The 13,363-nt window shown below is 39.7% G+C and overlaps 1 protein-coding gene across 3 annotated transcripts in view; it reads right to left on the bottom strand.

The window, feature by feature from the left end:
* Positions 1–1,101: 1,101 nt before the first annotated feature.
* Positions 1,102–13,363, bottom strand: part of RRAGD (Ras related GTP binding D) — a 42,957-nt gene continuing 30,695 nt past the window's right edge. For all 3 annotated transcript variants that reach the window (XM_032275266.1, XM_032275265.1, XM_032275267.1), the window contains exons 6-7: positions 9,399–9,547; positions 1,102–4,293 (exon numbers count right to left, since the gene is read on the bottom strand). In XM_032275266.1, coding sequence (XP_032131157.1) covers positions 4,142–4,293; positions 9,399–9,547 — 301 coding nt within the window. In that variant the 3' untranslated portion in view covers positions 1,102–4,141. The remainder of the gene's footprint in view (positions 4,294–9,398; positions 9,548–13,363) is intronic.

Genomic DNA, 13,363 nt, shown 5'->3' with positions numbered 1-13,363 from the left:
AGCTCAACATTACCACTGATTGAAAATCTTGGAAATAATTATTTCAGATCAGGTTTTCCAATCAGAAACAGGATTTCATATTTAAGATATAACATCTAATGCTAGCCCCTCTGAGAACTCCTATGGATCTATAAAGGTCATTGTAGGATGGAATCTTACTAAGCACAGTTAAGAATAATAAGGTAAACTGTTAGGTAAAGAAATCCTAGGGGATTAGGGCCACAGCAGCAAGAATTAATATGTGAAGTTAGCCAGGCACAGTGATTCATGCCTGTAATCCCAGCACTTTGGGAGGCTGAACCGGGTGGATCATGAGGTCAGGAGTTCGAGACCAGCCTAGCCAACTTGTAAAACCCCGTCTGTACTAAAAATACAAAAATTAGTGGGCGTGGTATCGAGCATCTGTAGTCCCAGCTACTGGGGAAGCTGAAGCAGGAAAATCGCTTGAACCTGGGAGGTGGAGGTTGCAGTGAGCCGAGATTGTGTCACTGCACTCTAGCCTGGGCAACAGAGCGAGACTCCATCTCAAAAAAAAAAAAGAAAAAAAATATTAAGTTTACTGAAGTAACAGTTCTACAGTCCCAACTGGCATGTACCCATCAAAAATGTGGAGATGTAAGAGTTTAAAAATAAAATCATAAATTTAAGTAGTGCGATTTATCATCATTTCCATAAAATGAAAGCTAGTTACTCAGGACAAATAAATTTTACTAAATGGATCTAACAGGGCCAATGAAACAGTGACATACATGTATGGTAAGCAGCCTCAGAAACAGGAAAGGCTGTGCTTCCTTTCACCAAAGAGACCATTCTGCTCCCAGAAAGCTTAGTTATGAATACACTTGAAATGAGAGCTTTACCAAAGCATGAACCCAGGACACACGGTTTTAAATTGGCAGTTAACATTCTTGGAAGCAATGGTTTAACAATAGTTATAAGTTTTGTACTGCTTAAAGTAAAACATGAGCTATACCTGATTACAAATTACAAATGCAGTTAACATTCTTGAAAGCAATGGCTTAACAATGGTTATAAGTGATATACTGCTTAAAGTAAAACATGAGCTCTACCTGATTACAAATTACATCCAGTCTGTACAAATTGAATGCATACCATACTTTAATAACCAAGACAATTCAGCTGTTTTTCCAGAGTATATTTCAAACAGAGTTGGTATATAACCCGTATGTAACAATATTGCTGTGATTTTAGTCATGTTTAAGGGTCCAAAGTATGTTCACAAAAAAGTTTGTGAATGTCAACCAGTTTTTGCTTTATATTCCTTCAAAAACTTTCCACCCTGGTCATTCACACTAATCTACATCACTGAAAATAACCAAAATAATTCACAGTCTCACCTCTATGTAAAAGTTCTAATTGACTCCAAAGGCAAAGGACTGCCCGGCCCCTTTTGAGGAAGGAAACCTGCAAGGCAAGTTCTCAACCCTTAAAACCAAGCAAAAATGTTCCAGTGCAGCTGCTGTAGCTGTGTATTTAGGCTTTGTATTTATAGAATTTAATTTGAGAATGAAACATGGCCATATACATTGCAGTAAGCTGCCTCCCTTATCAAAAATACAATGCAAAATGACCTGAAGACATTTCCAGTAGCACAGACTTGAAAACTGAATGCTTAGACATAACTCCTACATTTTCTTTGAGAAGTCATTGCCACACTTACAAGTTTAGAGGCAGTAATCTATAGTAAATCTATATTAGCGTGTGATTAATCAAAGAGTGCACTTACTACCATGAACTTGGGCCCTATGTCATAGAATTATTTTTGCCTTTCCCCCAAAGAATCATTTGCTCTTGAAGTAATAGGCTTTTTAAGGCACATTTTAACAAAAACCCATCATATACCCAGCTTAAAAATGGAAGCTCCACCTGGTTATAGTAATAAATATACCTAAGTAATGTGTGATTTACCAAATAGGCTAATGTCGCTATCTTGAGGATAAAGTCACATTAGAAAACAGATTCTTCATTTGCTTATTCAAAGTGAAACATGTAAAAAATATTAGAGAATTAGATTTATAACAACCCATAAGTGCCAGGTCTGTTGGCAAAGGTCCAACAGGATATAGCTCTGGAAATTAGGGAGCCCTGGGCTCCTAAACATCCAGGTTTCTGAGTAGGAATCATGAGGGAAGGAGTTAGGGCACCTTAATTATTTTTAGAAATCTCCTTTCAATATGCACAGACCCTTGGGAGGCTCAAACCTTAAACCCAACCAGATATCATCTTAAATTTCAGTTATCAGCTTCAAAGAAACAGGACTTGGGGAGAGGAAGAGGAGAGGTTGGAAAGAAGCCGCAGAGAGAAGTGGGAAAGTTTAGGCTGGGCACAGTAGCTCAGGCCTGTAATCTCAGCATTCGGGGAGGCCAAGGCAGGAGGATTGCTTGGAGCCAGGAGTTTGAGACCAGCCAGGGCAACACAGCAAGATCCTGTGTCTACAAAAAACAATTTAAGAATCAGGTGGCATGGTGGTGTGCACCTGTAGTTCTAGCTACTAGGGAGGCTGAGATGGAAGGATCCCTTGAGCCCCAGAGGTAACAGTGAGTTATGACTGTACCAGTGCACTCCAGCACAAGCAAGAGAAAGAGGCCCCCCCCCCCCAAAAAAAGTTTTAAGGATAAGTTGCTCTAGGGACTTTATATATTTTGCTAGGACCAACTTTGATGTTCTTAGGAGGCTCTGCTTTTTACAAAAGCAAAAATCTTATTTTCTAATGCCCTACAAGCATGCCTTAGGGTGCTAACTCTTGAGATGCACATAAAATTATCTACTTGGAATGATTTGGCATAGGGGTAGATTTAGGACTCTTAATTTCCTGTTAGTCTAAAGTAAACGTAAGTGAAAGAATTTCACAGAAACAATTACACAGCTAATTGTAATGTCTCTCCAGCCATCCTTTCCCACTGATCTTTAGGGGTCTTCAGGATGACTCTTCAGCCTTGCAGAGCATGCTGGTGGCAGGCTGAGTGTGGCTCAATCATAAGGTGGAATAGGTGGAGTACACGAGGCACCTTATCACCAGTGAGAAGGAGATTTGGAGGTGACAAAAGTGCCTTACAGGATTAGGCTCCATGGTGCAGATCTGCGATTTGCTGTGTCACTACAGTCATGGAGCAATAAAGAACTGGTCCTGAAGAAATATTTTAAATGCAACACAACAGGCTGCTGCACAAGGCCGAGAGTCCAGAATTGTATAAATATTTTTTAGTCTGCAGTTGCCAATCACATACTTTTGGGACAACTTTGGGCCTCTTACATTACTTTAGCCCTGGGTGGCAGGTATAGAAAAGCCTCCAGAAACCCTGCAATTCAGTGACATTCTTACTTCTCCCCAGTGATTGGCACCACTTTGGAAATCTGGTCCCAAAAGTTTCAAAAGAATAGTAATGCAACAAAAAGAAATAACCTCTCTGTGTAAAGTGATTATAGAGATGTGTGTTGAGGTAAAGAGCTTCATTAAAACCTCTGAGCAGGGAAGCACAGCCACCACCATAGAACTTTTTAGGTAAGTCTGGTGCTAACATTATTCTACAAAACTGTTTACACCCATTATAAATAGGGGACAGTTCTTATTGCTCCTGGAGCTTGTAGCCCCAATCTGCTCCAGCTCCACTGAAAAATGATTTTTCTCAACAGTTGGTAGCAAAGATTTCCAAATTTACAAAAAGTCATTACCAATGCATCACTTTTTGATTAATTTCTGATTGCCATATAGATATGGACACTACAGTATCCATGTCCTTGACACTAAGTACAGAAAAAAAGCTTAGAAAAGTCGTTTTATCAAAGTTCAGTTCAATGAGAAACATGAAAAAGTGCAAAATATGTACAGTTCCTGGCAGTTCTCACATGGGATTTTTTTTTGACTACAAACCATAAAAGTTTACATTTGTGTAATGAAAGGACAGTGGAGTTCACATCATTGTGAATATACAAGTTTTTGCTTCAAAGTGCTTACTTTATTTATAAAAGAGAAGATCAAGAGGGTTGCAGGATTTTTTTTTTTTTAACAACAAATCCATGGTATGTGTCCCAATCTCCTTCTTCCTCTTCCTTTAGTGCAACATGGCGCAGCAGCCTCATGGATAGGGTCTGATTTCGAAAGATGTTCCTGAACCCTCACCTACAGCAGCACTCTAGGAGTCCCATTAGGGGTGGCTCCCTTTTTCTTCTGCAGCCGATTCTGAACCTTTCGAGATTTTACTACTTTCATTCTCACCTCAAAAACTTCATGAATGGCCTTCCGGAAGCAATGAAAATTATAGTCAATTAGCCCTGTAGAAGAGAACAAAAATATTTATGTCACACAGAAATAAACTCCATCTTTCCGTGTGACCCATGGCCAGGACAAGCCAGTAGGGGGCGGTAGAGGATGGTCTCAGCGTAAGGATCACAGATTTCCCTGGGATGTCTGCAGATGGACTTCAGATATTGCTGTAAACCTTTAGGAATTATAGGCAAAGTCTCGTGAAGGAAGATTTTTTCCTGAGGCAAGTTTCCAGAGTATATACCATATTTTCAAAGGTTTCTATGACCCAAAATATGTAAAGAACCACAGAACTGCCTTTTTTTTTTTTTTACCTTTCAGAATTAAAGATTTCTTAGAATTAAGAGAAATCTGTAATGAAAAATGTTTCTCCCCAAAGGGCATTATTAGACTGAGTAGGGGCAGACCCTGACTTGAGATCCCAAAGCTGTGTATTCATCAATAAATATTTACAGAGTATCTACTATATTTAAACCATTCTCATAAGCCCTAGGGAAAGCAAAACCCCCAATTTTAGAGTGCTAACAGTCATCTCACGTCACCTCCAGCAGAAATTGAACAACCAATGACACTCAGCTTTTTAGTATTAAGTATTTTAAGTGGAGAGACAGGAGAGAATCTTCCTGTGTTTTTCAGAAATATATCAGTAGCACAAAAAGTAGAATAAAAGATAATCCAAAGTCTTGAGGAGTGCATTTTTCATCATTACTAGTAATTTGTAAAAGTCCTGAGAGCAGCATTATGTTTATACCAATTAGGATTTCTATTTACTATCTTTACATTTATTAAAATAACTAGCCCAACAATTATTTCTATCAGGGGATGCTTCTAGAGCCCTGTCCAAAGGAAGAATTGGGATTCCAGCCAAGGATTAAATTCTTTTAACTGGTTATACAACTAACCGCAAGGAGAGGGCGGGGAGGGCACCATCTCAGTTTCCAGGAGCAGGAAAACCTCTGACCAGTGCCCTCTGCTGCTCCTGCAGAGATAGAGAACCACAAATGCAGTAGAGCCAGGAGTCAATTTCCTCAAGGAAAGACAATGAGACAAGCAAAGGGAAAAGTAATAAAAGGAGCAAAGGAACGATTCTGACGTGGCAATTTGAATGTGAGATGTGACAGCCTCAAGATTCTCTGCTTTTATGTGCAACAACTCTGCTTTTATGTGCTAACCTTAGCGAGAAAGCTTAGCTAAAAGAACTTGGCTCTATGCGAAGGGTACAATGAAATACTCAACTTCTGAAATTTTAGACACATGCTACTGTTCTTTTTTTTGAGGCAAGGTCTGACTCTGTCACCCAGGTGGGAGTGCAATGGCTTGATCACAGCTCATTGCAGTCTCAACCTCCTGGACTCAAGCAATCCTCCCACCTCATTTTTTTATTTTTTGTAGAGATGAGGTTTCACTATGCTCCCCGGACTGGTCTTGAACCCCTGGGCTCAAGCAATCCTTCCACCTTGGCCTCCCAGAGTGCTGGGATTACAGGCATGAACCACCGTATCCAGCCCTATTGTTCTTGACAAACCTTAACTTACATATCCTTGCACCTTTCAAAATGTAACAGTAACCTTGCTGCGTGTGGGGTTTTAAGAAGTAAAAGTTCACAACTGAGGCTTTTTAAAGACAGTAAACATTCATAAACAGTGTTTGCTATTTCAACCCTCATGAAAACCTTTTGAAAATACATGAACAGAGACATGAACAAAATAAACACTGTCTTCACCCCCACCTGCAGTTCATAAGCACCCACATCCTTCTCTGGCTTACGAGTTCTCAACCCTAGCTGCACAATAAAAACGCCCAGGTACCAGGTGCACCAAGAGGCCAGTACATCACAGCACTTTGGGAGGCCGAGCAGGGAGGATCACTTGAGACCAGCAACCTTTAGCCCTGACTGCCATAAAGTGATGGTGAAATGTTGAGAGAAAGTCATTTATATTTTCTAGGGCTGAGTAAAATCATCTGTGAAATGAGAGGGTGAAACAAGGTGTATTGCCTGTCTGTCCAAAAAATTCCATGATCTATTATATAATCTGTTCTTGCTTCTAGCAAGATGAAAATAAGGAGTAAAAGATGAACAACATTTAAAGTTTTGAGGGCAAAGGACACAAAAGGCAATTTGGTCAGTCATGGTACACACAGGAAAAATACAAGACATCACAAAGCAGCAAGAAAATGTAAATGTACATAATACAGCAGTTTTCCATTATCAACTTTTAAGAATACTAATACCCAATATTGATAAGAAGACAGCAAAATAAGTATTCATATTCTCTTAGCAGCATAAAACCAGAAAATCTTTCTGAAGAACATTTTGGTAATAGGTGTTAGAAGCCCCCCAAATGGGCCTCCCTTTTGATCTAAGTAATTCCACTTGAAATTTTTTCTTAGGAAACAACCAAAGATGCACACAAATATTTCATGCAAAGGAGGTCACCATGATATTATTTATAACATCAAAATCTAGAAACAATGTAGATGTCTGAAAATGGAATCTAACAAAACCATTAAAATGATGTGGTTAAAAAAAAAAGACAATGACTTGGAAACACATCTCTAATATACAGTAGAATTCATCATACAATCTCATAGTTCTTTTAGAAAACACAGGCCGGGCGCAGTGGTTCATCCCTGTAATCCCAGTACTTTGGGAGGCTGAGGCAGGAGGATCATGAGGCCAGGAGTTCCAGACCAGCCTGGCCAACATGGTGAAACCTTGTCTCTACTAAAAATACAAAAATTAGCTGGGTGTGGTGGCAGCTGCCTGTAATCCCTGCTACTTGGAAGGCTGAGGCAGGAGAATCGTTTGAACCCAGGAAGTAGAGGTTGCAGTGAGTCGAGATCATGCCACTGCACTCCGCCCTGGGTGGCAAGAGCAAAACTGTCTCAAAACAAAACAACAACAAAAAACACATATGCAGGAAAGGACTGGAAAAGTATACAGGAAATGTTAAGAGTAGTTATCTGAATGAGAATCTTATCAATAATTTTTTTTTTTTTTTTTTTGAGACGGAGTTTCGCTCTTGTTACCCAGGCTGGAGTGCAATGGCGCTATCTCGGCTCACCGCAACCTCCGCCTCCTGGGTTCAGGCAATTCTCCTGCCTCAGCCTCCTGAGTAGCTGGGATTACAGGCACGCGCCACCATGCCCAGCTGAATTTTTGTATTTTTAGTAGAGAAGGGGTTTCACCATGCTGACCAGGATGGTCTCGATCTCTTGACCTCATGATCCACCCGCCTCGGCCTCCCAAAGTGCTGGGATTACAGGCATGAGCCACCGCGCCCGGCCAATAATTTTTTTTTTAACTAAATGTTATTTCTAAATTTTCTAAAAGAATCTATTACTTTTCTGATTAAAAAGAAACAAAATCTAAATTGTGTTTCATGGCTAATGAATTAGGAAAATTTCATGATATACAGAAGTGAAAACAATACAATATAAAACTATATTAGACAATATGGCCCCAGTTTTGTTGGAAGGAATGAGAAAAGGAATGAAGAAAGGGAGAAAAGGAAAGAGGGTAGGAGGGAGAGAAAAAGAGAGGAGGAGAGGCAAGCGTGGTGGCTCAGTCCTTTAATCCCAGCACTTTGGGATGTTGAGGCGGCAGGATTGCTTGAGCCCAGGAGTTTGGGACCAGCCTAGGAAACATGGTGAGACCCTCATCTCTACCAAAACCAAAAAAAATTATAGGCATGTTGACATGTGCTTGTGGTCCTAGCTACATGGGAAGATAAGGTGGAAGAATCACTTGATCCTGGAAGGTCGAAGGTGCAGAAAGCCATAATTTTGCCACTGCACTCCAGCCTAAGTAACAGAGCGAGACCCTGTCTCAAAAATGAGAGGGAGAGAAAGGGAAAAAAAAAACCCAGATATTTAACATGGGTTTAATAGATGGTGAAATAAGTAGTTTTTTCTTTATACTTTCCTAAATTTTCAAAGCATTTTTGATTTAATGGACGTGTATTGCTTATAAGGAGAAAAAGCCTATTTCAGGATATGTAACTATTACTTTTTTGGAGATTTTTTTTTTTTTACCCAACAAATTAGTAAACCATACGCTGTTACTAACAAAAGTCCCTAGCCATATCAGTAAGCTGGTATTTCCCAGGGAAATAGTCCCAGAGCTAGGGACTTCTGTTAGTAACTTTTGTTCAGATATTATAGAAGGGGGAAATAAGTTTAATTGCTTTGGTTTCAAAATAAAACTGAATTTGATCCTAAACAAATATTTAATGGAGTTAAGTATATTCATGTCTTCCCTTTTTGGAATCATGATGCCATCCTTGTGTTCTGAAGATATAGGAAGTGTATGGCCAGGTGTGGTGGCTCACGCCTGTAATCCTAGCACTTTGGGAGGCTGAGGCGGGTGGATCATGAAGTCAGGAGGTCAAGACTATCCTGGCCAACATAGCGAAACCCTGTCTCTACTAAAAATACAAAAAAAAAAAAAAAAATAGCCAGGCATGGCAGCACTTGCCTGTAGCCCCAGCTATTTGGGAGGCTGAGGCAGAAGAATTGCTTGAACCTGGGAGGCAGAGGCTGCAGTGAGCTGAGATTGCACCACTGCACTCCAGCCTGGTGACAGAGCAAGACTCCGTCTCAAAAAAAAAAAAAAAAAAAAAAATAGTATATTGAGGCTGAACAGAAGTCAAACCACCTGTTGTCCCCTCCTTTACATGGGAAGAACAAAAGATCACACAGTCACCTAAGACCTTCTAGAGGTGTGGACCAAGGTGGAGGCCTCCACCCTCTATATAGGCTGGGGAGTCTGCTTCCTGGTAAAAGACTTCATTCACAGCCTGGCAACAATGCCCCTGTTAGCTTACTCCTGGCAGAGATGCCAAGGCCCCTCCCTCCCTGGGAGGATCATGGGGTTCCATTTCCACCTTGCTGCAGTTGCAGCTGCACCACTGGAGGGCAGGCCAGTTCAATGGCCCAGAAGCTGACGCTGTGGGCAGGAGCCTACCCAGCACTGGCTTCCTAGCCAAGGGGGCCTGTGACTGGCATCTGGAAGTTTCGAGGGGCATGCTGTTGTCTACCCACATTCAACAAACAATACATGCAGTAGCAATCTGAATTGAAATGCTTCTTTTATATCACACCAAAAAGTTACCTTTTCTTTCAAAGCTTTCCTCTCTGACAAAGCAAACGAGAGCCAGGAACTTTGTAACCTCTTTTAAATAAAGCACAGTTGTATTATTCAGCTTTATGATGGCTGTGGATTCCTTGTCATAAGGGGTTCCTGCTCCATCTTCTTTGAGACTAAATGGGGACAGAAACCGAAACATGTGAGACCATGGAGAAAGAAACAGAAACTGTAAGCCAGTGACAGACTGGCTTTAAGCCACAAAAACTGATAATCATAAGTTGTTTACACTTACAGTGCCTTTCAGCAAAAGATCTCATAAACACACAGGCACAGAAACATACACAGTCCTCAACAGTCACTTCCTACTGACAATGAGTGGCTGTCTGCAACAGCTGGGCCACTCTCAGGGGTGAGGTTAGCTCTTCCCACCTCTGTGGCTCAGGGCTTCTTGTTTTCTCATCTAGAATAGCCAGGCATGGTTTGACTAGTCAAAAGCACGGTCTGATGAAAGACTAAGAAATGCCGGAGATATGTTCCAAATCCAAGGAGTCTAAATAGACCTGACCGCCAAATGCTGGACTGGATCCTGAATTGGGAAAAACTGCTATAAAAGATAGAATTGGGACCACTGGTAAAATCCGAATATGGTCTATATATTAGATAATAATGTAGCCATGCTAAATTTGCTGAACTGTGAACTGGTTCAACTTACTCTCAAATGGTTCACCAAAAAGAAATAGATACATAGTAGGTATTAGAAAAAGGGAAATGTAGCAAATATGGCAAATTGGTAAAAACTGGTGGATCCCAATGAAGAGTTATATAGGAGTTCATTTTACTAGTCTTGCATATTTTCTGTAGGTTTGCAATTTTTTTCAAAATAAAGAGTTAAATAAGATATATAGGTCTATTTAAGAAAAGGTGTGGTCTGTAGTCACAAATGACTTGGGTTTGAATCTCAGTTCTTGTAATTGCTAGCTATGTGAGCTTGGACAAGTCGAATAACTTCTCTGAGCCTCCATTTCCTCATATGTACACTAACAGTAATTATTTCAAAGTTTTCCAATGAAGATTAAATGAAATAATGCATATATATATACTGGGCGTAAAGCTGAGAACATAAAATACAAACTTACTATTATGGCTTTAATGACTGAAGCTGGACCCTCTGAAGATACCTTTGTAATAAGAGTTATGAATCCTTTCCTCATAAGCAAAGGACACTTCCCTAAACATTTTCCCCCTTACCTGAAACTGTATATAAATTTTCTGATTTATTTTTACGCCCCAAATTTATGAATAATGGACCAGAAACTTAACTTAATTGGAATTGTGTTAAACCTTATCACATACACTAAGACCTAGCATTTATTAAGTATTTACGTGATATGAACCATCCTTAGTTCTTAAAATGTATTAAGAACTGTCTGCTATAAAAATCCTCTATGTTTCTAAGGAAACTGAGGCTGAAGGAAAATAAGATAACTTGGTCAAAGCTGATGCTAGGGAGGGGTAAAGCCAGGACCTCAAACCTACATATGGCTAATTTCAAAGTTAATGCTTTAATCCTGTGAATACACAAGGGGGTAGAGTATCAAGCTAGATTTAATGCAAAGACTGAATTGCACAGAGTAGTTTTAAGGAAATGCAGGTTTTTGGTTTTGAGAGTATTTTAAACTGCCATACACAGGGCCACTTAAAAGTAAATTGCGGAGGTTAGCTTTTTTTGTTTTTTAGTGTTTTTTTTTTCAAAGGATTCAGTTCACTATAACCTACCAAAACATTAAAGAAAAACCTTTTAAGCATTGAACTTCAAATGTTAAAGATGCCTTAACAGAATCATTAACTTCCACTGCACTGCTTTTAACTACTATATTTTAAGACTCAGTCTCTCTTGCTTATAAGTAATGTTCTGAGAACAAGAAACTGAAACATATAACATGTTTTACCCAGTGAAGAAAATGGCATTTAAAATTTCCAAGTAAATATAATACTATATAGATACTCAACACTGTGTTCATTAACAGCATTTAATAATACAGGAAAATTCTTAGATGATAATGTTAAATGAAAAAAGGATAAAATTTTACATACAATGTGATCTCATTATCCTAAAAATTACACATGGAAATAAGAAGAAACTATATAAAATGTCAACACTGACTGTCTCCAGGTGGTGAGATTATGGGCTACTTTAATTTTATTCTGTAGACTTTTATGTATTTTCTACAATGAGCATGTATTACTTTCACAATGAGAAAAAGGTAAACATTAAACAAATTAGAAAAAGACTCCACCAAAAATTACAGGTAGAAATTGATGAGGTTTGCAACTGCAAAATCTGTTTTACTACTCAAGTTTTTCATCTCTAAGCAATTAAAACACATGAAGATAGAACAGATTTTAAAGTGTGTGCATGTGTGTGCATGTGCGAGCACAGAGCTGCCGGCTGGGGCAGAACCTCAGCTGAGAGATTCCTGAGGCACCAGGTCACCTGATTCTGGGGCCTGCTGGTCTCCACTGGGCAGCTGGGGAGGGGCAGCAAAGCCTCCAGTTATGAGGCCACCTGCTTCCTCATTGCCTAAGAGGGCCCCAGGCTCTGCACACAACCATGCCTCCTGCTGGCTAACAGGACTGGCTTGTTGCTGCTCCAGCAACAACTGAGGAAACCCCAGAGCCCACAAACCATCTGTGACCCAGACTGGTTCTTACTGAATCCTGTGGGTTCTCAGAACACTGTACTCCACCATAGAAAAACCAATCTGACAACAAAGCCAGGCAGGCTACCTCCTCCTAACCCCCTCCCCCTTGTTTGTTTTAGCTGGGTAAAAGTAACTCTGATTAACATCATTTACATGAACAACTTACCACTTACATCTAATTACCATATGGCACAATAATGATCATGCATATTGTTAAGTATGTGCCAGATTAATTGTGTTGTTCATTGTACTTGATTACCATGGCAATCTAGACTGTAATCAGGGTGCATTCATCTTCCACGAGTATTTCAAGGTCATCCACTTACGGTTTAAAAATAATAGAATGTTTCAGGGCAGTAATCTTGGGCAATACCGTCTATTTCTAAAGCCAGATGTCAGCGTTTAATAATAACAGTAATAATAAATTATGGCAGCTATATTTATCCAGGGTCTACCAGTTGAAGGCACATTATGAGCCTAATGATATTTTATCCTCACTGCAATCTTACAAGTATCACTTTCTGGGGGGGTGTGTGTGTGTGTGTGTGTGTGTGTGTGTGTGTGTAAAGGAGTTAAGAGAATCTGAGCTGAGTGGGCAAAGAATTTTTAAGCAATGAAAGGGAGGAATGGAGACTAGACTCACAAAAGCTGACAAAGGCAGAGTGTCAAGATGGGTAAGGCAGGTCACAGGCAATGAGTAAAGAGGAAGATAAGCAAAAGCTTTACATCAGTTAGCTGAGAATGTCAGCGACGACAGAGATAGCAACACCTTGACATCTTAATAAGATGAACAACTAGTTCACACCCAGTCAGTCTGTACACCACCTGTTCAGCACATTTATAATTATATAGAGTAGTTTCTACAGCAGGTAACATAATCAGTTTTCCTCATTCCTTATTTATTTCATATTAAGTGTATAGAAAACTCTGTTTTCTAAGAATGATATGTTAAAAGATTTTTTTCAGAAGGGGATCAGGAATCAGATCTGAGTTCAAATTCTAGTTCCAATCCTTACTGATAGTGTGAGCAAAGGTAAGATATGTAACCACTCTGAACCTCAGTTTTTTCATCTGTAAAGTGAATCCAGTACAGCTGACCTTGAACAACACAGATTTGAACTGCCTGGGTCCACTTATACATGGATTTTCTTCTGCTTCTGCCACTCCTAAGAGCAAAATCAAGCCCTTCTCTTTCTTCTCCTCAGCCTACTCAATGTGAAGGCAATGAGGGTGAAGACCTTTATCATGACCCACTTCCATTTAATGAATAGTAAATATATTCTTTTT

The sequence above is a fragment of the Sapajus apella genome, unplaced genomic scaffold, assembly GCF_009761245.1.
Source record: "Sapajus apella isolate SASKATOON/1434 unplaced genomic scaffold, GSC_monkey_1.0 scaffold6, whole genome shotgun sequence".
NCBI lineage: Eukaryota > Metazoa > Chordata > Mammalia > Primates > Cebidae > Sapajus > Sapajus apella.
Note: the sequence above shows the minus strand (reverse complement) of the source record. Positions and strands in the feature narration are given on the sequence as shown.